Here is a 22,096-nt window from a genome sequence, read left to right as displayed (position 1 = left end):
TCTGGCAATACCGTCATCTGGGTGGCGACTGACTGGTTTTCCTAGGTATCCCATTTTGTTTTTCTTCCAGGTCTTCCACTTGCTCCACGTCTTGCCAATTTGTTCTTTCAACACATCTTCTGGCTTCATGGACTTCCTCAACACATTGGGGCACATTTACATACCGGGCTGCTGGAGTTCCCCAAAAGTGTATTGTCTAGCGATCATGCACTTTTCCACCGTCCGGCGATCATGCCACAATTGACTAATATCGTGCATCCAATATCGTGCATGTGTCGCTTTCCCACTTAGGTCCACCGGAGTTCATCCGCTTTTTCCTGGTACAGTTAAGTCCTGCGCTCAGTCAGAATCAGTCCGATCGTCCCGCCCACAATCCCCTTTTTATGTTGCATGAAAGCCGGCGCCACAAACCCCTGTTACAGGACCTCAAATCAATTTGGGAACAGACTCATCAATCTCTCCTTCGGGCCAATGCCCGCACCAAGACTCAGGCTGATAAGAAATGTAGGACTCCTCCTGTCTTCTCTCCGGGTGACAAGGCGTGGTTGTCTTCGCGGTCCTTTTGAGGTGATAAAACGCATACATCCTGTGGCGTATAAGCTCCAAACTCCTTACATGTCTCCCTCCTGAAACCTGTCATCTTGAACCGCTTCTCTCAGCAATCTCACAAGACTGTGAGAGGTAAGCGCACCCGTCCCCCTCTCCGTGGTGGTGACCGCTGCTCCCACCATCCTCACTCACCTCGCCTCTGTCCCGGCTTCCCAGCACATGCGTCTCCGTCTCCTAAGGTGCGTGTGCAACGGCGCTCGCAGATTTAAAGGGCCAGAGCATTGCTGATTGGCGCTGGTCACTTCCCCTAATCAGCTGAATATCGCCCCCTTTCCAGCATTCCCTGACGGATCTTTGAGCTTAATGCCAATGAAAAAGCTTGGCTGTCACTGGAGACAAGTCGCACCTGTGGAACGACCTAGTGGCACCATGCTGCAGCAAGACCAACCCACTTTGCGGCGGGCTCTGGTGAAATTCGGGTGCCATTTAGATTCCAGCCCCAGGTGTCCCCTGTCCAATATAGAGGGAGATCTGAGTTCTGTCAATTATGCTTGTACTTTGTCAGTAATTATTTTTTGGGGACTAAACTAATTTCCTTCCTGTGCCTAAAACATTTCCTTCTCCAAAAACGGTTTCTCTTCCGTGTGAATTCTCTGATTAGACACTATAACATTTCCCACACTTTGAACACAACAATGGCCCACATTTATCAAAAATAGTGCAAACTGTAGTATGTGCAGTGTCCTGTGTTGTTGGCAGGGGGTGCCGGATTCATGAATTGTGTCACACAGTATTCATAAATCTGGCGACACCTGCTCTGCTCCGGCAGAATGTAACATTTTTTTTTTTTGGTGCAGAACAGAATTGTGGGGCCCGGTCCGACTAAACGGTAACAGCCCCTTTTAAATGCACATTTTTTCGAATAATAATTCCTTTTATTTATATAGCGCTCACAGATTATGCAGCACAGCACATTGCTTACCAAATCAGTCCCTGTCCCCAAGGGGGCTAACAATCTAATCTAATCTACCAGTATGTTTTGGAGTGTGGGAGGAAACCGGGGGACCTGGAAGGAACCCACGCAAACACGGAGAGAACATACAAACTCTTTGCAGATGTTGACCTGGATGGGACTTGAATGCAGGGCCCCAGCGCTGCAAGGCTGTAATGCTAACCACTGAGCCACTGTGCTGCCCATTTCTGTCTTGTCTGACACAAAACTGGTGAGTTTCCAGTTTCTTTCTAGTGCAAAGCCAGACAGAAAACTGGTGCAAACACTTTCCCACATGTATTACAAGATACATGTAACAACAACTCTTACATTCAGGACCTGAAACTTTTTTCAGCTCAAATTCTCTTCCATCTACTAAGGTCTGATTTATCTCTCAATCACTTCCCGCATTATGACCAGGAAAATGGTTTCTTTCCCCGGTGTGATTTCTCTCAGGATTAATAAGATTGAGTTCATCTCTCCTCCATGTGAGTTCTTCGATGTCTAACAAGATCTGATTTACTTCTAAAAGATTTCCCACACTCTGAACATGAATATGGCTTCTCTCCTGTGTGAATTCTCAGATGTACAACAAGGGCGGATTTTTGTTTGAAACATTTTTCACATTCTGAACATGAAAATGGCTTCTCCCCTGTGTGAGTTCTCTGATGTGTAAAAAGCTTTGATTGAAAATTAAAACCTTTCCCACATTCAGAACACGAGTATGGCTTCTCCCCTGTGTGACTTTTCAGATGTCTGATTACATCGGATTTAATGGTGCAACATTTCCCACATTCTGTACATGAAAACGGCACCACTGTGTGACTCCTTAGATGTCTTTTAAGATCCGATTTATCACGGAAGCTTTTCCCACATTCTGAACACGAATACGGCTTCTCCTCCGTGTGTATGCGTCGATGTCTAACAAGATCCGATTTCGCCCTAAAACATTTCCCACATTCTGAACATGAAAATGGCCTTTCTCCTGTATGAATTCTGTGATGTATGGCGAGATTTGATCGATCTTTAAAAACTTTCCCACATTCTGAACAGGTAAACGGCTTCTCCCCCGTGTGACTTCTCTCATTTCCTTTGCCTGTAAAACATGTGTCACTTTCCATTTGTGATAATGGTTTATCCTCTGTGTGAATTCTCTGTTGTCTTTCCACGTCTGGTTTATTGCTATAACTTTCCTCACATTCTGAACCTTGATGTGACTTTTCCTCCTTGGGATTACTTCGGAATACAACAATATGACCTTTATTCTGCCTAACGGTCCACACTGATTCTGTTGATAGGACCCATTTCATAGGATTAGATGATCGATCGTTGCTGTGAAGGCCTGAGGATTCTCCTGGGATACTGTTATGCACGTCTGATGGGTCTTGTTTGATATAAGGATCCTCTACTTTAAAATTTGATATCAGACGTCCCTCAGAGCTCTTGGCATTGTCACCTGCAAAGAATAAAACAGATTATATAAACATAATGCTGGTTGGGGTTAGAAATCTTTCCTGCTTACCATAAGGTTCTGTATTATTACTGATGTAACATCTCAGTCTCTTCCTCCGAGGTCCTGGTGAGCAGTATTCCTGACCCTCATAGCTCCCACCTTCCAGCTTTTCTCAGTCTATTGATGGGATATATGAAGATAATCTCCCACCCATATAAAGTTGTGATAAAAATTAGTGTCAGTCTATAGGTCCTGTTATGTGAAATTAGAGTGGAACCAACTACCTCGGAGGATGTTTCTGGGGGGACACTTATTGCGGTGCACACCAGGTTGCTAGGAGAAGAAGGTTCCAGTGTCCATGTCGGAGACAAAAGTCATGAAGCAGTCACTCATGCTGTATGATGATTCTCCTAGCGAATATTGTATGGTCCATCTACCTGCCCCTGCTCCAGACATAGAGTTGCAAGATTCCAGAGTACTTGTGTTGGACGGACCATCATAACACCTATGGTAATGATGAAACCCAACTGCTGTGGATTTCTGTAGTTTTCAGACTCGGGAGGAGGGCAGCGGTGATGGCTTATTGGTATAAGATGCCAGGTGTGATTATGAGGTCCTAGATCCACCATTATGAGGTAGTGATAGTTCGGACAAAGATGTGGTGGTCTGGAAGGTCATACAAAAGGGTGCCAAGGTGCAAAGGTCAACCTGTAGCCACGACATTGCCTGTTACTGCCCTATATGCCACAGGGTGTCAACGCCGTGCGGAGGACAGAACACTTTGCACGCTGTGCCACCACTCTATAAAGCGCGGCCAAAGTCTCAACAACCTGAAAACCTCTTGTATGAACTGTTGTTCGTAGCATTTCCAAATTGTTGGCCTTTGCTCCACCATTCGGACTGGTGGAGATGGACAGCTTTAAAGATCCTATGACAGCGGCTGTCCCACAGTATGAAGTTCCTAGCCACCACTACTTTTCTCGGCAGGCTGTTCCCACACAGGTTATAGACCAAATTATGTGTGTGCCATGCTATTAGTTCCAAGGTGCACTGACACAAGGACCAGTAAAAAAGGGAGGGAACATTACATCTCCTTTACTGCCAACTGGGTTATGTAGGAGCAGCTGGGCCCGGGGCAGGAACCACTTTGGTTTGCTTTCTGTCACCACCCAGGATTGATAAACATTACTCCGTGCCCTCAGTTGTCTCCTCCTTCTGCTCGTTTGCCGTTTCTTCATACAGACAGCACCAACAGTCTAAACAAATGGGAAAGTCCATACGACACCCAGGATCTGCGGACTGGGATCCAGGAGCAGACAGACGAGTGGTTGCTGCCGCTGACCCCAAAGTCCAGCAAGGTGGTGTGTGACAATGGTCGGAACCTTGTAACAGCCTTTGGGCCCATCTAGGTTATTGAACATCCTTTGCCAGAACTGCTGCATAAAGTGGATGCCTTATGTTTTATCAGCATTTACACACCATGCTGCAGCGTTCACACTATCTGCTCTGCACACCCACTGCCTAATATGTGATGTACCAACTAGGTGAACGTCAACTGTACAAGTGCTCGAAGGGTGTTTGTTTGTCCAGCAGCAGGAAATAGTTCAATTCCAGCTTAGGAACGCCCGGGTGTATAAAAGTAGTGATCCGCAGCACTTCATTACCAATCACAATCCATTCTCTCTCAAGGGATAACAAATTATATCTACTGGGTGGCCAGCCGCTGGACCCTCACCACAAGGATAGCATAGCTTCCTTCATTTCACCAGTAGAGCGTGAAAAATGAGTACAAGAGCACTGTGGTGACATTTAGGGCTCAATGGCAGAAGAAGGAGGAGAAGGAGGAAGTCTCCAATGCAGCAGCACCACCTTGAGAGGGAGCGTTAGCAAAACCAAAAAATGGGATGACATGTTCAATTCTCCTCAACCTCCTCCACCATCAGTTACAGCACGTAGTACCAGGATGCAAACTGTGATTCACATGATGGAAGACAATCTTGTCCACTCGTCTCCTGTTATTGAAGGAATTGGTGTCAATTTCTAGGTGGGATAATTGGAAATACGACCAGAGCTTGCACTCTATGCCCTGCAGGTGCTGTCGTGCCCTGCGACTAGTGTGCTGTTATAGCAAGTGTTCTGCACCGCCGGTGGTGTCATCACCAACAAGAGGATCCGCCTATCCACAGCCAACAGGGGAATCCTCACATTCGTTATGATGCATTAGACGTGGATCCCACGCAGCTTGGCTGGGCCAGCGCCTGAGCGAGTGGTTAGAAAGTCGAACTACTGGGTCTAAACACCCAGAGCGCCTTTAACCTCAATGACATTAACATCATTTTTATTTTGTTTTAATTAATTTTTATTCCAACTTCTTTATTTAATTTTTTTAAAATTATTTTAAGTACTTTCCCATTTTTGTCAGGGTTATTAATCCTATTTTTCAGCCCCTTAACCTTTGTGTGTGCAGGTTTAAGTTTCTGATTTGCTCCTGACAAATTTTGACAAACTCACCACTGGTGACCACTTACCTGTACAATCATCTGTGGAAGGCTCCTCCTTACATCGCACATTCCCCCACCCATATGTCTCTGGGGCAGTAATATTCTTCACATCTTCATTCCGATACACAAACTAGGAACCAAAGAAGTTCACAGTGAAATTGGTGTGAGGAGATATACGAATATGGGATTTTTACAATGTACCTAGTTTTATCTAATTTTAATGACTAAAACTTCAGAGATCAAAGAATAAAAAGTCTTATCTCCATCTACCTGATGATCCTGTGGGACATATTTCTCCTCTGAACAATCCTGTGGTAGAAGAAGAGGACTGGGACATCTCTCCGGTGATGTTCTCTTACTGGATCTACCTGTAGGAAACATCCAGAGACTGAATTCCTTCTTTCCATACAGATAATGAAAGGACGTGTGGATTTAGTCCTGTCTATTACCTGCTGATGTGAGGGGCTGGTGGTCCTCCATCATGACGTCCTTGTACACATCTTTGTGTCCTTCTAAATACTCCCACTCCTCCATGGAGAAATAGACAGCCACATCCTGACACCTTATAGGAACCTGACACACACAATGATCCCGTCATCACCCAGATCCCTTCATAGCGTTACTGTATAATGTCCCAGCATTCCCAGCAGTGTCACCTCTCCAGTCAGCAGCTCCATCATCTTGTGGGTGACTTCTAGGATCTTCTGCTCATTGATGTCATCATGTATCAGGGGGTGAGGTGGAGGAGCCGGGATTGGGCTCAGGGTTCTCCCCCGTCCTTCATACACAGGGGCCTGACAGCGCCCACTAGAGGTCTTCCTCACTACTGTGTAATCCTGGTTATGGAGAGACACATTGATAAATCTCCCTCCATACATTTCCAGAATCTCTCACCTCTCCAGTCCTATCATCTGTTATTCCCATAGATAATGATGTCATGTGACCTCATCACAATCTCTCACCTCTCCAGTAATATAGAAGAGAATCTCTAGGGTGAGCTGGAAGATTCTCTCCACCCTCGTGTCTCTATCGTTCTCCATCCTTGAGGAGTCGGTTAGTACAATGTCCTATTATGTAGGAGCCTAAATGGAAAGACAATAAGACAATAACCATTATCCCTTCAGATAATGCATGAGATTTCAAAAATTGTATATATGGCTGGTGGGGGGATATAAAAATAACAAATCACTTACACTCCCCTCCTCTGGTGCTCCCGTTCACTTGTGATGCCCGTCCATCACTGCAGGTCTCTATTTGTTTACGTAGGTCGTCAGTTCTGTCCCGATCTAAGCAGAACACATGATACAACCAGGAGCGCAGCAGTGATTGGGACGGCAAAACAGATAAACAGGATCGCCGGAGGAGAAGAGTTTGATTGGTTCATGATATTTCCGGAGCCACTCCCTCCAGCCATTAAAGCCCCATTACATATCTGATAATACATTTCTGAATCCACCAGTGTTGACGAGGGACGGCGTCCACACGAGGTTTGTTTGTCCATGTGCAGTCCATTAGTGTCACATGAATTACCATGGGCTCATGCTTATGATTTCGTATTTGTGGAAACCAGTCACATGACCCTTCAAGTGGTCGGGACGGAAAATACATTTGGGGCATTTTCTTAGAATCCGATTTTCTATGATGCCTGCTCGTTATTATTTGGGTCAGTACCATCACAGAGATAGCAAATGTGTATAAAGGTTTGTTTAGGTTTTAGTACATGCTGAATATCCCTCTCCATACATCCGGAACGCTCCGTGGTGAACTATTAGATCACGTGAAGCTGTTCTCCCTTTATTCCACTCCCAACTTTTTCCAAAATTGTAAAACTTAACATAAACTTGGGGAAAAATCCTTCACCTACAAATGCACCATACCTCCTCCTCCTCCTCCTGTAGCGCTCTGCTCTGTATTTATGAGAGGTGCCGAATCTGAGAGGGTAAAGGACCTCTGATTATGTCATGATCATGTGATCAGTGTGTGGGAGGAGTCTCAGGCAGTGATGATGTCAGGATTATGTGATCAGTGTGTGGGAGGAGATAGGACCTGTGATGATGTCATGATCATGTGATCAGTGTGTGGGAGGAGTCTCAGGCAGTGATGATGTCATGATCATGTGATCAGTGTGTGGGAGGACATAGGACCTGTGATGATGTCATGATCATGTGATCCTTATAGAAAATAAACAGAAATCTCAGGTGTTGTTTTAGTACAGAAATATATGACCGCACATTATTTGGGGTCATGAAGGGAACAACATCCCAACATCTGTCAAAAGATGGAAATTATGAAGCCCTCAGCCCCTGTTAGTATTTTCACACACACCCACCTTGATGCCCCCCACATTGTACAACACCCACCTCAATACCCCCCACACAGTATAACACACACCTCCCAACATTTGTGGAAGGGAAAGAAGGACAAAATGGCAGCACGTGTAGCGTGCCCTGGCGATCCCCCAAGCCACACCCCCAATCACTCCCTGGTCACGCCCCAAATTTTTACCATATTATAATAAGAAGAATCATCTTCTCAATAATATTAATTTTTTTTTAGCCAGGATGAACCTAGAACCTGCACAGTTCATGTACCATAATAGCACAGAGCCTCTATCCACTAGACTACAGGCTTAGTGGTTAGCAATTAGATGATTTTTGGTAATGAAGAGCTGGTAACTGCTACTGTTAGGGCTCATTCACATGGCCATGTACTTCCCCATAGACGGCAATAGCGCCGCGGCGCAGATATGGTGCCACACATGTGTGGCACTGATCCGAGCCGCACACCGCAAAAAGATAGAGCTTTCTCTATGGAGGGGTCACCTCCTCCTCCTCTCCAGCACACGGCGGGCATACCGCGTGTGAATGAACCCTTACAGTGTGACACAGACTTAATGCACTGATATATAGAGAGGGATCTTCTCAGAGATTATTATTGTAATTATTCAGACAATTATTATTTTTATTATTATTATGGAGATGATTATTATTATTTTTACTATTAATAATAATTTTCTCCATAATAATAAAAAATAATAAAATTTATAATAATAATAGTCTGAATAATTACAATAATAATCTCTGAGAAGATCCATCTCTATATATCAGTGCATTAAGTCTGTGTCACAGTGTAACAGTAACAGGTAACAGCTCTTAGTTACCAAAAATCTCGATGATGACGTGGTCCCTGCTCTGCGCTAACTGGACACATCTCTCAAAAGGATTCCCTGCTCGATGTCTGTAGAAGCCATTCAGAAACACAAGTTCAGAACTTGAAAGTATATACTAGCCGGGACACAGAGCCGTGACAACCCCAGCCAGTGCGAGACCTGGAGGGAATATCCAGGACAATCTCCCAGCTGCCCGTGACAGCGGGTCAGAGGCGCAAAACTATTATAACCACCTCAATGCCCCACACACAGTATAACACCCACCTCAATGCCCCCCGCACAGTATATCACCCACATCAATGCCCCCCCACACACAGTATAACACCCACCTCAATGCCCCCACACAGTATGATACACACCTCAATGCCCCCCCACACAGTATTACACCCACCTCAATGCCCCCACACAGTATAATACACACCTCAGTGCCCGCCCCCACACAGTATTACACCCACCTCAATGCCCCCACACAGTATAACACCCACCTCAATGCCCACACACACAGTATGGGCGCGTTCACACTTTGCATTTTTAATAGATTTTTGAAGACATCCAGAATGCAAGTGGGAGGAGCAACAGATGTTTTACATTACTGACATTGGTGAATGGTGGGAGTATGCTAAAGTTCAAATCCGTTGTTTCTTTCAGGCAACCGAGGCAAAGTGGAACTTCAGAGGGCTGCAGTGTCAGCTGCGATCCCTACAAAGACCTTCAGTGCTGCAGCTGGGACATGAGAGATGAGCTGGAGGAGACCAAGGAGGGTCTGAAAAGGCACTTTGAGGAGGAATCCAGATGCGTCATCTTCCATGCTAAGGTGGACAACCTGGAAGAGGGTGAGAAATGTAACTTTTTCAGGAAAGTCCATGCTGGCCACACGCCTCTGAACTACCTACACAACGAGAACATTAGATTGCAGAGGGGAAAATAACCCGTCGTGGGAGTCGTCACGGATTTCTACAGCGTCCTCTACTCCCCAAAGCCCACAGATGAAGCCGCCAAGAGGTTCTTATAAGTTATCACTAACACCCCGAATCCTGCAGGTGCCGAAGCCATGGTCGCCCCTCAGAGGAGCTGCTCTCTGCCGATAAATCCTTCAGACCTGGCAGGACTTCGAGCAGTGAAGGACTCTTGGCTGAGCTCTACGCAGAGCTGCGGCAACGCATCTGCTCGGACCTGTTGGAGCTTGCTCTTCGAGGAGATGGTGGTGGAGGGCAGGATGCCACCGTCCCTGTGGCAGTGCATGATCACCATCTTGTACTAGTGGAAAGGGGAGAATTAAGACCTAAAGAACTGGTAGTCTATCTCTCTCCTCAACACGGACTACAAGATCCTGATAGTGTTGGCGAACAGGCTCTGAAGGCAGTCATCGGCCAGATCACCCATCTGGAACAGACCTGTGGCATCCTCGGCCTCAGAATAGCAGACAGCCTGGCCCTCGTAGGGTTTTGTTCTGAAGTTATGGGCCTGTTTGGCATAGTCCATTATACAGGAAGATCTGATGACTGTATTGGGTGACCAGATCAGCAGAATCACCAGAAAAAGCAGCCAAGAAACCATCCCAGTGTGATATATAGAGATAGAAACCTCAAGAAAAACAGGTAAGAGACTGACAAGTAGAATAGTTGAATGGGCTCATGCTAAATTCATTAAAATGGATAACATGTTCTGATTTGACTGTAAATGCCCAATATGATTTTTTGCGTTTAACACAAATTTATTTGAGCTTAGAACATTTCCTTTCATTCTGATGAGAAACACAATTCTATTGTCAAGTTCTGCCCCTGTTCACACAACCTCAGGTTCTCTAATTACTAATAAAATCCACAAAGTGAGCTCAAAGGAATCACACCAAGACAAAATATGGTATAATATCTCAATCTTTGTGGAGCACTGATGCGATGCAAGGCTAGGCAGATGTGAGATGCTTTATATGCGTCACAAAGGATTATACAGAACTTTAAGTGGGGAAGGACCTGGGCTTGGTTAGTTAAAGATAAGAAGTAATTTCCGTAGTTCATTGGTAAGTAAATTATAACTTTGGCATCACAGAAACAAAGGCTCTGTTTTCCTTGGAGTGGGTAGTATCGTAAATCAGTCCAGGGAGCCTCACATTCTTTTGCTGCACAGCAGAATGTTATCACACTGTTATCAATCGTCATCCACTGTTGAGCGTTTTAACAAGCATATAAAAATAAAAGCATTTCATAAATTATACAGCAATACTTCACACTATCATATCTAACAACATCTAATTTATCTCTAAAACATTTCTCACGTTATGAACATGAAAATGGCTTCTCCCCAGTGTGACTTTTCTGATGTCTTCTTAGATGTGGTTTCTGGTTGAAAGCTTTTCCACATTCTGTACATGAGAACGGCTTCACCCCTGTGTGGGTTCTTAAATGTCTAATAAGATCTGATTTAGCTCCATAACATTTCCCACACTCTGAACATGAAAATGGTTTCTCCCCCATCTCTGATGAACAACAAGGTCTGATTTTTGGTTAAAACTTCTTCCGCATTCAGAACATGAAAATGGCTTCTCCGTTGTGTTTTTAGATGTCTGATAACATCTGATTGGATGGCGTAACATTTCCCACATTCCGTACATGAAAAGGGCTTCACCCCTGTGTGAGTTCTTAGATGTCTAATGAGATTGAATTTATCCCGGAATAACTTTCCACATTCTGAACATGAATTTGGGTTCTCCTCCGTGTGCATGCGCTGATGTCTCACAAGATCTGATTTGGCTCTATAACATTTCCCACATTCTGAACAAGAAAATGGCTTCTCCCCCGTGTGAATTCTCTGATGTACGACAAGATCTGATTTATAGGTAAAACACTTTTTACATTCAGAGCATGAAAATGGCTTCTCCCCTGTGTGACTTCTCTCACGGCTAATAAGATTTGCCATTCGGCGCAAACACTTGCCACATTGTAAACATGGAGATAACTTCACCCCTGTGTGATCAGTCGCACAGCTGGTTTAACCACCATTGGTCTTCAGAACCTCGGTATACGTTGGTAATTCAGTGTGTGAAGGGATAATTGTCTCTAATCATGGGCCATAGTGCCGCGTCGCTGAAGTGTAAAGCAGTGAAGACCCACGCCGTGAGCTGACACAAAACACTTGCTAAATCCCTCTGTCCCCTCGATTCTCCTCTCTGCCAGTCTCTCCACTGGTGACCTATTGTACAACAAATTGGGTTTATGATACTTACCATGACATACAAAGCCGTCTACAGCCTGTCCCCTCAATATATCTCTGAACTCATCAGCCAATAATGTTCCACACATAGGGGCACATTTACTTATCCGGGCCAATCGCGATCCAGCGGCGCATTGTACGATGTGGATTTGCGTCTGCCGAGATTCACTAAGGTCGTGCGCCCGATATCCTGCAGGTGTCGCTACTACACCAGGGTCCGCCGGAGTTCACTTTCTTCATCTTGGTGCTTGTAAGTGCGTGTCAAGCGACACAAATTCTTTTTTAAATTCCGTGGTTTTTCAGAATCCGTCAGGTTTTCCGGCGGCCATGCCCCCCGATTTCCGTCACGTGCAAGCCAACGGCGATGCGAAACAATCCGATCGCGTGCGCCAAAAACCTGGGGCAATTTAAGGAAAAAAACTACGCAAATCGGTAATATTCAGGAAACCCGGCGATTTGGCCTCTTAGTAAATGAGCCTCATAATCTAAGGGTCCTCCCACCACTTGTTCCCGATACCTGTAGTTTTAATATTTGTATAAATTGTTACAAAATCCCTAAATAGGTAGAGCTCTTACATGACATTATAATAGGCCCCAAGACTAATATGCAGCCTTATGGAATCCCTTTGGAATGCTGCATAATATGTATATAACATGCTGTATGCTGTATAATAAGCATGTATGCTGTATATATGTGTATATTTTGTATGTGTGTATGTTGTGTATATAATGTATGTGTGTATGTTGTGTATATAATCTATGTGTGTGTATAAAAGCTGTTCATCTGTATATGGCACTGTTTGTGTGTGTATATGTGATGTATACATGCTCTATATGTGTGTAAGAGTGTATAAATGTGCGTATACAGAACTGTATGTTTATGTATAAAGGTTTATAGGTATATAAATGTGTGTGTGTGTATGTATAGTGTGAGTGTGTGTAATATGTATATTTGAAAGTGGGAAGGCGTGCCCCATTCAGAAGTCTCTTACGTCTCTTACGACTCTGGTCCCATGAAGGGCTGGATTTGGAATTGTACTCAAACTCAAATTTCAGGCTGATCCAACTTCAGCGAAAATGCTTCAAAACAAGGACATGAGTCTTAGTGGTGTGTAACCTCCACGTGCCTGTATGACCTCCAAATAATGCCTGGGCATGCTCCTGATGAGGCTCAATGGTGTGTGTAACCTCCACACACCTGTATGACTTCCCTACAATACCTGGGTATTCTCCTGATGAGGCGCAGTGGTGTGTGATCTCCACATGGCTGTACGACCTCCTTACAAAGCTTCGACATGCTCCTGATGAGGCTCAGTAGTGTGTAACCTCCACGTGCCTGTATGACCTCCCTACAATATCTGGGCATGCTCCTGATGAGGCTCAGTGGTGTATGACCTCCAAGTGCCTGTATGACCTCCCTACAATACCTGAGCATACTCCTGATGAGGCTCAGTGGTGTGTGGCCTCCACGCACCTGCATGACCTCCCTATAGCACCTGGGTATGCTCCTGATGAGGCTCAGTGGTGTGTGGCCTCCACGCGCCTGTATGACCTCCCTATAACACCTGGGTATGCTCCTGATGAGGCGCAGTGGTGTGTGATCTCCACATGCCTGTACGACCTCCCTACAATGCTTCGGCACGCTCCTGATGGGGCTCAGTAGTGTGTAACCTCCACGCGCCTGTATGACCTCCCTACAATACCTGGGTATGCTCCTAATGAGGCACAGTGGTGTGTGATCTCCACGTGCCTGTACGACCTCCCTACAATGCTTCGGCATGCTCCTGATGAGGCTCAGTAGTGTGTAACCTCCACGTGCCTGTATGACCTCCCTACAATACCTGGGCATGCTCCTGATGAGGCTCAGTGGTGTGTGGCCTCCATGCGCCTGTATGACCTCCCTATAACACCTGGGTATGCTCCTGATGAGGCTCAGTGGTGTGTGGCCTCCACGCACCTGTATAACCTCCCTATAACACCTGGGTATACTCCTGATGAGGCTCAGTGGTGTGTGGCCTCCACACGCCTGTATGACCTCCCTATAACACCTGGGTACGCTCCTGATAAGGCTCAGTGGTGTGTGGCCTCCACGCGCCTGTATGACCTCCCTATAACACCTGGGTATGCTCCTGATGAGGCTCAGTGGTGTGTGGCCTCCACGCGCCTGTATGACCTCCCTATAACACCTGGGTACGCTCCTGATAAGGCTCAGTGGTGTGTGGCCTCCACACGCCTGTATGACCTCCCTATAACACCTGGGTACGCTCCTGATAAGGCTCAGTGGTGTGTGTCCTCCACGCGCCTGTATGACCTCCCTATAACACCTGGGTATGCTCCTGATGAGGCTCAGTGGTGTGTGGCCTCCACACGCCTGTATGACCTCCCTATAACACCTGGGTATGCTCCTGATAAGGCTCAGTGGTGTGTGGCCTCCACACGCCTGTATGACCTCCCTATAACACCTGGGTATGCTCCTGATGAGGCTCAGTGGTGTGTGGCCTCCACACGCCTGTATGATTTCCCTACAATACCTGGGCATGCTTATGATATGGTGAGGAATTTTCTCCTGAGGGATCTCCTGGATAGTCTGTGGTGCAACATGGTGTTGATGGATGGAATGAGAAATGATGTCCAAAATGTGTCTGGGGAATGGGTAGGCTGCTCCATTGCAGGAACTGCTGACACACTACAGCCACACGAGACCTAGCATTGTCCTGCATCACCAGGGCCCACTACACCTGCATAAGGTCTCACAATGTGTCTGAGAACCTTATCCTAGTACCTAATGGCAGTCAGGGTTCCTCTCTTTAGCACATCAAGGGCTGTGCGGCCCTCCAGAAAAATGCCTCCTCACAACATTACTGACCCATCACTTTAGCAGTCAGAGGTAATAGACGCCGCCTGGAGAGAGAAGAAATGTCCCCTTCACACGAAGCTTCTCCTGGTCACGAGAGAATTATAAATGATACTGTCCGCCATTTCCTGGGTTCTTTCTTCTTGACCTAAATTCTTTCATTTAACGCCATTCACCTGTTTTTCTTCTTGCCTTATCTTCCCAAACAAGTTTTTAAAAAAATTGTAACACCCTCACATACAACTCGGTGCTCTGTATATATAGGGGGATCCTATATGGTGATGTGATGATCATGTGATCAGTGAGTGGGAGGAGTCAGTTTCCAGGCCGTGCTGCTGGAGTAGATAGGACCTGTGATGATGTCATGACCTTGTGATCCTTATAGAAAATGCACAGAAATCTCAGATGTTGTTTTTTAATGTATCCAGTAGCACAAATTTAGGTTGCGTTTAGGATTTGACAGAGAGATTCCGCACACGTGGGTATCAATCAACAAGAGCATCCCTTCTCTCTTCCACAAAGAAACAACATGAATCTCAACCTCCAAGATTTATTACACCATACCATTAAAGATAGGAATGAAAGATATTTTGCAAAAATTCGGCCGAATTTGCAGACGGATTCCATTTTGAAACAAAATCTTCCTCCTCGACCAACAATTACCAGCAGACGCGGACGGAATTTGAAAGATTTACTTGTACATAGCCATCCAGCACCGCAAGTAGGTCAACATATTTTTGGTGCATCCAAACCAAAGTGTGGTTGCACATCATGTGGGAGGTGCATTGAGTGTCAAATGTAATAATGTGTAATACATTCACGAATTCAAGTGGTGAGCGTACTTTCAAGATCACATGGCCAATTGACTGTAACACCAAAGGGCGATCTATTATGCTACTTGTCCCTGTTCCCTCATTTATGTTGGAACGACCACCAGAAAATTAAAAACATGTGTACGAGAACATGTACAGTATTTTTCGGACTATAAGGCGCACCGGATTATAAGGCGCACCATCAATAAATGCCTGCTAAAACATCTAGGTTCATATATAAGGTGCACCGGATTATAAGGCGCACCTATTTATAAGGATGTATGACCAGCAGGTGGCAGACCTGTGCAGAGCTCAAGGCAGCTGTAGCCTGTAAGTACGGTTCATATATAAGGCGCACCATCAATAAATGCCTGCTAAAACATCTAGGTTCATATATAAGGTGCACCGGATTATAAGACGCACCTATTTATAAGGATGAATGACCAGCAGGTGGCAGACCTGTGCAGAGCTCAAGGCAGCTGTAGTCAGTAAGTACGGTTCATATATAAGGCGCACCTTTGATTTCTGAGAAAATAAAAGGATTTTTTGTGCGCCTTATAGTCTGAAAAATACGGTATTCGGGTTGCAGCGGATGTACAAGAATCAGATGCCGCCCAATTGAAACCGATCCCTCGCCACTTTTGGCAATTTCATGGATGCAATCCCGCGGGCTTCGGATGAGAGGAATAGATCATGTGATTGCTGACTGAGAGGAGGAGCAACAAAGAAGAAATTGTTACAATTGGAATCCAAATGGATTTGGAGGCTCAACACTGTTAAACCAAATGATCATTTAGATTCTCATCTTTTCTATAATCATCAGTTCTTGTCCTGTGTTTCATCTGTGGTGGGCGGAGAATATGCCGGGATCCACAGCATCATATCAAGGTGCAACGGGGCACAGTTATCCCTATAGCTTAGTATGTCTTCCCCCCAAGTGGTTGTTGCCCAACACCACTTTGGTTTTTCTTTGATTTTAATGTTTTTTATCTTTTTTTTCAGTTTAGGTTGGGTCGGTATAGGTGGATATAAGTGAATATCTCTTCATCGCTCTAACCCGTGCGGTTATTACCATGGATCCGCAGGCTTACCTGCCTTATCATGGCGCATCTGCTGACATCCTTATAGGTCTGGGTTACAGCCAGTCCCAGATGTGTTGGGGAACTGCCGGCTCCTTGTGTTTCAGCATTGGAGTAACTTCAGTAGCTTTTTCACTTCTATTATATTTATTTTAATTTCACTAGCATCTCACTTTTTTTTCTTCACGTGTTATTATTGTTGGTACAACACCATTGTCTATAGCGGCATTTACACCTCGACCACATTCACACAGTTTTGTAACTCATTCATTCAACTTTAACATTTCATTCCATCACATGCACTCATTTCTTACAGATTTTTGCACAATTTTTCCTTCGCATTTTTTCATATATTTTTGTCATTAAGTTTATTTTTCACATCCCTTTTTAATGTGTCCTCTTCTCACTTCATATCACTATTTTTTTGGTTATACAGGCGGTCCCCTTCTTAAGAACACTCGACTTAAATACGACCCCTAGTTACAAACGGACCTCTGGATATTGGTAATTTATTGTACTTTAGTCCTAGGCTACAATAATCAGCTGTAACAGTTATCACAGGCGTCTGTAATGAAGCTTTAGTGTTAATATTGATTCTTATGACAACCCAACATTTTTAAAATCCAATTGTCACAGAGACCAAAAAAGTTCTGTCTGGGATTACAATGATAAAATATACAGTTCCGACTTACATGCAAACTCAACTTAAGAACAAACCTACAGTTCCTATCTTGTATGTAACCCGGGGGCTGCCTGTATAACCAACTTGTCCACCACGTATCGTCAGATGGGCGTGCGCCTGGCCATTTACACCTGCGAGTCGGATGAACTTTATAGAGAAATCCGAAAAGGAATCCTGCATCCAGGCAAAAATTGAAAATATAAAATGATGAACTTTATGCCTACATCTCCTTGGCATACTCTCAGGGTGTGTTAGGGTCATCAACATCACCCACGACACCAATCGCTTGGGTTGATAACCATCTCTACTTGATCATGACGCTGCATTTGTTGATGTAGGGTCGTATTTAACATTAGCTCCCTGTCCGTGCCGGTTTCGGACCAAAAATTCTACATAATAATATCCACAAATATTCATGGCTGTATACTATATCAAACAAACCCCTACACTAGTATATTCTGGACCATTATCATGTATGAATAAATGCCATATAGTCAGAGAATAGATCAATCTTTATTAAACACAATAACGTTAAATATGCACAGTCACCCGGAACTAAAAACAAACATAAAATACCACATGGTGGTGGCCGGCGTGTAATACAAGCACAAGAAATCACTGCAGCAAACCTAATATTTATACACATTACTTCAATGGAGGTACCAACAATATTACAATTATGAAGACGTAAATCTACACGGCAACACCACAAAGCTGAACACTATATTCAAAAGCTCGACCAATCATAGCCCTGGCTAGTTGTTGAAGGTGTCCATTTGCCGGATTGGCTTTTCGGCTGCCAATCCCGAAACAGATCTGGGTCGTACGGTTAAACCCGAACCGAAATGTTGGGTCCACTCATCTCTATTTACCTACATAAGAGGGCGGTTATTAATGTAGAAGGGGCCCTGCAGCTCATAACACCACTACATAGGATGTGATGTGGCGCATGGTGAGGCGACCAGTGCCCTTGCCGAAACAGCACACGCGTCATCACACTTGTGCTATCCCCACTCAACCATCTTGGAATTCTAATGGATAGTGATAGAATACACAATGTATCCATATTGGAAAGTGCATGGAACATGTGCCGAAGTTACCAAGATATCAATACAGGAATTCCCAATGATCCAATCCAAAATATGACTATTTTTTATAAGTTAATACTAAAAACACATAAATAATATGATACACTTAAAAACACATATTCGAAGAATTCACTGTAGGGCAGGAGAGAGTCATCAGTGGCAGCCAAATGTGATATATGGAGATAGAAATAACATTCAAAAATGCAGATAATAAGATAATGACACAAACAATAGTAGAACTCATGGAGTGTTTCTTTAAACAATTATTTTCACTGCCTCATACATGTGGCAGGGGCCACAAGGGGCTTCTACATAGATTCTGAAGCACTTTGAATTTTCTTTCTAGCTCCCTGTGGTTGCTGAGGTATCAGCCCCAGTATCTGATCATTATAATCCTCTCCACTGTCAGAGAGGAGTTGCTGGAGCAGAGAAGAGGCGTGTGCTTTGATAATCTTCTCAGTGTCGCAGTGTTTAACACAACACACGCCCTCCGCACTAGCACCTCCTATCAGACAGTGGAGAGAATAACAATGGTCAGATACTGGGACTGATATCTCTGCAACCGGTGGGCCTAAAAAGAAGCATCTCTCCTGTGCGAATTATCTGGTGTGAAGCAAGATCAGTTTTAACACTATAACATTTTTCACATTCTGAAAACAAAAATAACAACAGAATAGGATCTTCTGTAAAAACATTTCTAACACTCAGTACACGGATATTGCTTCTGTCCCTAAATTCATACTTAACAACATCTAATTTATCTCTAAAACCCATCTCATGTATTATGGACATGAAAATGGCTTCTCCCCAGTGTGACTTTTCTGATGTCTTCTTAGATGTGTTTTCTGGGTAAAACATTTCCCGCATTCTGTACATGAAAATGGCTTCACCCCCGCGTGTGTCCTGGAATGGCGAACAAGATCGTTTTTAGCAACATAACTTTTCCCACATTCTGTACAGGAATATGGCTTCTCCCCTGTGTGAATTCTCTGATGTACAACAAGATCTGATGTGGAGTTAAATCTTTTCTCACATACAGAACATGGATAGGGCCTCACCCCCGTGTGAATCCTTAGATGTCTAATGAGATTGTATTTATCGCGGAATAATTTCCCGCATTCTGAACAGACATATGGGTTCTCATCCGTGTGAATGCGCTCATGTCTAACAAGATTGGATTTCTGGTTATAACCTTTCTCACAATACGCACAAGGAAATGGCTTCGCTGCTGTGTGACTTCTCTGATAGTTAACAAAATTCCCTTTCCCTGGGCAAAATTGCTCAGAATCAATTCGCGATAATGATTTGTCCCCTGTGTGAATTCTCTGTTGTCCTACCGGTTCTGGTTTATCACTGTAACTTTCCTCACATTCTGAACCGTTATTCGAATTCTCTTCATTGTGATCACTTTCAAATACAACGATACGAGGCATATTCTGCTCATCACTCCATAGTGATTGTGAAGAGAGGACACACGTCATGGGATCAGATGAAGGATTGTTGCTGTACAGGCCTGAGGATTCATCTGGGATGTTGTCCTGCTCTTCTGATATATAATGTGTGATATAAGGTTCCTCTTCTTTAATATCTGATATCAGATGCTCCTCTAAGCTCCGGGTGTAGTCATCTGAAAAGGAATACGATAGATACAACAGAAACATTGGTGGTTAAAAAAAACTTTAAAAAAAACCTGTAATAAACCGTGACCAGTATGTTGGGACATTTTTCATATCAACTTTCGTGTGAGATGAAATTTGGTTGTATGAAGTCACAGAGGCATATAGTTAAGCACTGAAGTCCAGCTCTCCCCACAGCCCCTCCACTTTGGTTGACATCACAGACCAGACTTCAGGAGAGCCGGTTAGTGTTAAGCATGGACATAAAAGGCATAAAAAACTTTTAAGGAGGCATTTAAAGGGAAGGGGAGAGAGCTTCATTGACTTCATTGTTAACCTCTTGCCCCATTGGGGCTTATTTACCAAGGGTCCACGTGCGCACTTTCGGCAGACTTTACGACGTTTTCGAGGATTGCACAGCTTTGACAGGTGTCTGCGCTGGAATTGTGTCGTACACGATTGGATTTTGGCGCAGCCGCGCTGCTTTCACGCAACAGAAATTAGGGGGCCGTGCCGTCGGACGTTCTGACAAATTCAGACTGAGCGTGGGATTTAACTTTCAAATTGTGTTGCAAGGCAATGCATCATGAAGAATAAGGAGAACTCCATCGGACCTGAGCGGGGAAGTGTGAAATGCCGGATATAGGGCGCACAATCTTAGTGAATCGCAGCACAGTGAGTTCTCGTTGGACAATGCAATTTCGGGAAATTTCGTCGGACAGGTAAGTAAATGTGCCCCATTGACACTGTCCAAAGAATAGTTGAATAGAGAACATTTATTACTGATCTAGTAACTGTAGTAGCCTCTTCCTCCGAGGTCCTGGTGAGCAGTATTCCTGACCCTCATAGCTCCCACCTTCCAGCTTTTCTTAGTCTATGTCTCCATGTTCTGTATTGTGTTATCACTCGTCTCTGCTTTATCTAGTGGTTACTACTCACCTGGGCAGTTACCTGTAGGAATCTCCTCCTTACATCGCTCATCGCCCCTCACATATGTCTCTGGGGCAGGAATATTCTTCACAGCTTCACCCTGATACACAAACTGAGGAACAAATATTGTAAGAAGTCACCAGACGATGGAGAAGTCACAGAGGAGGATTTAGAAGATAAGAAAAGATCAGTAATTTATAACTACAGGAGGACAGGAGAAGTTATCTGAGACACATAGCTACAGGTCTCCACCATAAATCCAACATATTGAGAACATACGGAACATAAAGGATGACATAAAATTTACATTGATGTCAATGAGATTTTTAAGTGAAACGTTAAAACTCTGTTAAACCTCAGTTCTTTACTTTTTCGAAGGAGGGAAGGAACGGAAAGAAGGAACAGTAGTGGGAAATGAGCCGAACAAAGAATTACTGTTTCAGAAAAAGCAAATGGTAAAGCTGGAGTCCAGCACATAGAGACTATATATGGCCAGGGGATTTTACAAGAAGACAATTTAATGACTGTAATAAATCTCCACAGATCAGAGAAGATGTCATGAAGTCTTATCTCCATCTACCTGATGATCCTGTGGGACATATTTCTCCTCTGAACAATCCTGTGGTAGAAGAAGAGGACTGGGACATCTCTCCAGTGATGTTCTCTTACTGGATCTACCTGTAGGAAACATCCAGAGACGGAATTCCTTCTTTCCATACAGATAATGAAAGGACGTGTGGATTTAGTCCTGTCTATTACCTGCTGATGTGAGGGGCTGGTGGTCCTCCATCATGACGTCCTTGTACACATCTTTGTGTCCTTCTAAATACTCCCACTCCTCCATGGAGAAATAGACAGCCACATCCTGACACCTTATAGGAACCTGACACACACAATGATCCCGTCATCACCCAGATCCCTTCATAGCGTTACTGTATAATGTCCCAGCATTCCCAGCAGTGTCACCTCTCCAGTCAGCAGCTCCATCATCTTGTGGGTGACTTCTAGGATCTTCTGCTCATTGATGTCATCATGTATCAGGGGGTGAGGTGGAGGAGCCGGGATTGGGCTCAGGGTTCTCCCCGGTCCTTCATACACAGGGGCCTGACAGCGCCCACTAGAGGTCCTCTTCACTACTGTGTAATCCTGGTTATGGAGAGAC

The 22,096-nt window shown here is 44.5% G+C and overlaps 3 protein-coding genes and 1 pseudogene across 4 annotated transcripts in view; all 4 read right to left on the bottom strand.

Moving 5' to 3' along the window:
* Positions 1–22,096, bottom strand: part of LOC140065154 (uncharacterized) — a 154,690-nt gene that overhangs the window by 90,765 nt on the left and 41,829 nt on the right. Inside the window, exon 9 of the mRNA XM_072112694.1 lies at positions 20,944–21,046. Within this exon, the coding sequence (XP_071968795.1) occupies positions 20,944–21,046 (103 nt within the window). The remainder of the gene's footprint in view (positions 1–20,943; positions 21,047–22,096) is intronic.
* On the bottom strand, positions 1,467–7,514 carry LOC140065145 (oocyte zinc finger protein XlCOF7.1-like). 2 transcript variants are annotated; one of them, XM_072112685.1, is made up of 7 exons: positions 7,372–7,514; positions 6,457–6,576; positions 6,151–6,330; positions 5,944–6,067; positions 5,765–5,862; positions 5,522–5,624; positions 1,467–2,996 (listed from the first exon to the last, which is right to left on the bottom strand). In XM_072112685.1, exons 2-7 carry the CDS (start codon positions 6,532–6,534, stop codon positions 2,014–2,016), a joined length of 1,566 nt encoding a protein of 521 aa, XP_071968786.1. In that variant the 5' UTR covers positions 6,535–6,576; positions 7,372–7,514; the 3' UTR covers positions 1,467–2,013. The 2 variants fall into 2 exon arrangements, with proteins under 2 accessions (XP_071968786.1, XP_071968787.1); XM_072112686.1 differs by having other exon boundaries at positions 7,359–7,377.
* LOC140065242 (uncharacterized) lies at positions 10,940–11,579 on the bottom strand (annotated as a pseudogene).
* Positions 17,795–22,096, bottom strand: part of LOC140065152 (uncharacterized) — a 47,149-nt gene continuing 42,847 nt past the window's right edge. The window contains exon 3 of the mRNA XM_072112693.1: positions 17,795–20,018. Within this exon, the coding sequence (XP_071968794.1) occupies positions 19,171–19,869 (699 nt within the window). The 5' untranslated portion in view covers positions 19,870–20,018 and the 3' untranslated portion in view covers positions 17,795–19,170. The remainder of the gene's footprint in view (positions 20,019–22,096) is intronic.

The sequence above is a fragment of the Engystomops pustulosus genome, chromosome 6, assembly GCF_040894005.1.
Source record: "Engystomops pustulosus chromosome 6, aEngPut4.maternal, whole genome shotgun sequence".
Lineage (NCBI taxonomy): Eukaryota > Metazoa > Chordata > Amphibia > Anura > Leptodactylidae > Engystomops > Engystomops pustulosus.
Note: the sequence above shows the minus strand (reverse complement) of the source record. Positions and strands in the feature narration are given on the sequence as shown.

Coding starts and splice junctions, on each gene's coding strand:
- LOC140065145 (XM_072112685.1), bottom strand. CDS start 6,534: ATGGAGAACGATAGAGACACGAGGGTGGAGAGAATCTTCCAGCTCACC. Junction 6,331..6,456: donor TCTTCTATATTACTGGAGAG/GTGAGAGATTGT, acceptor CTCCATAACCAG/GATTACACAGTAGTGAGGAA. Junction 2,997..5,521: donor TTCCACAGATGATTGTACAG/GTAAGTGGTCAC, acceptor TATTCTTTGCAG/GTGACAATGCCAAGAGCTCT.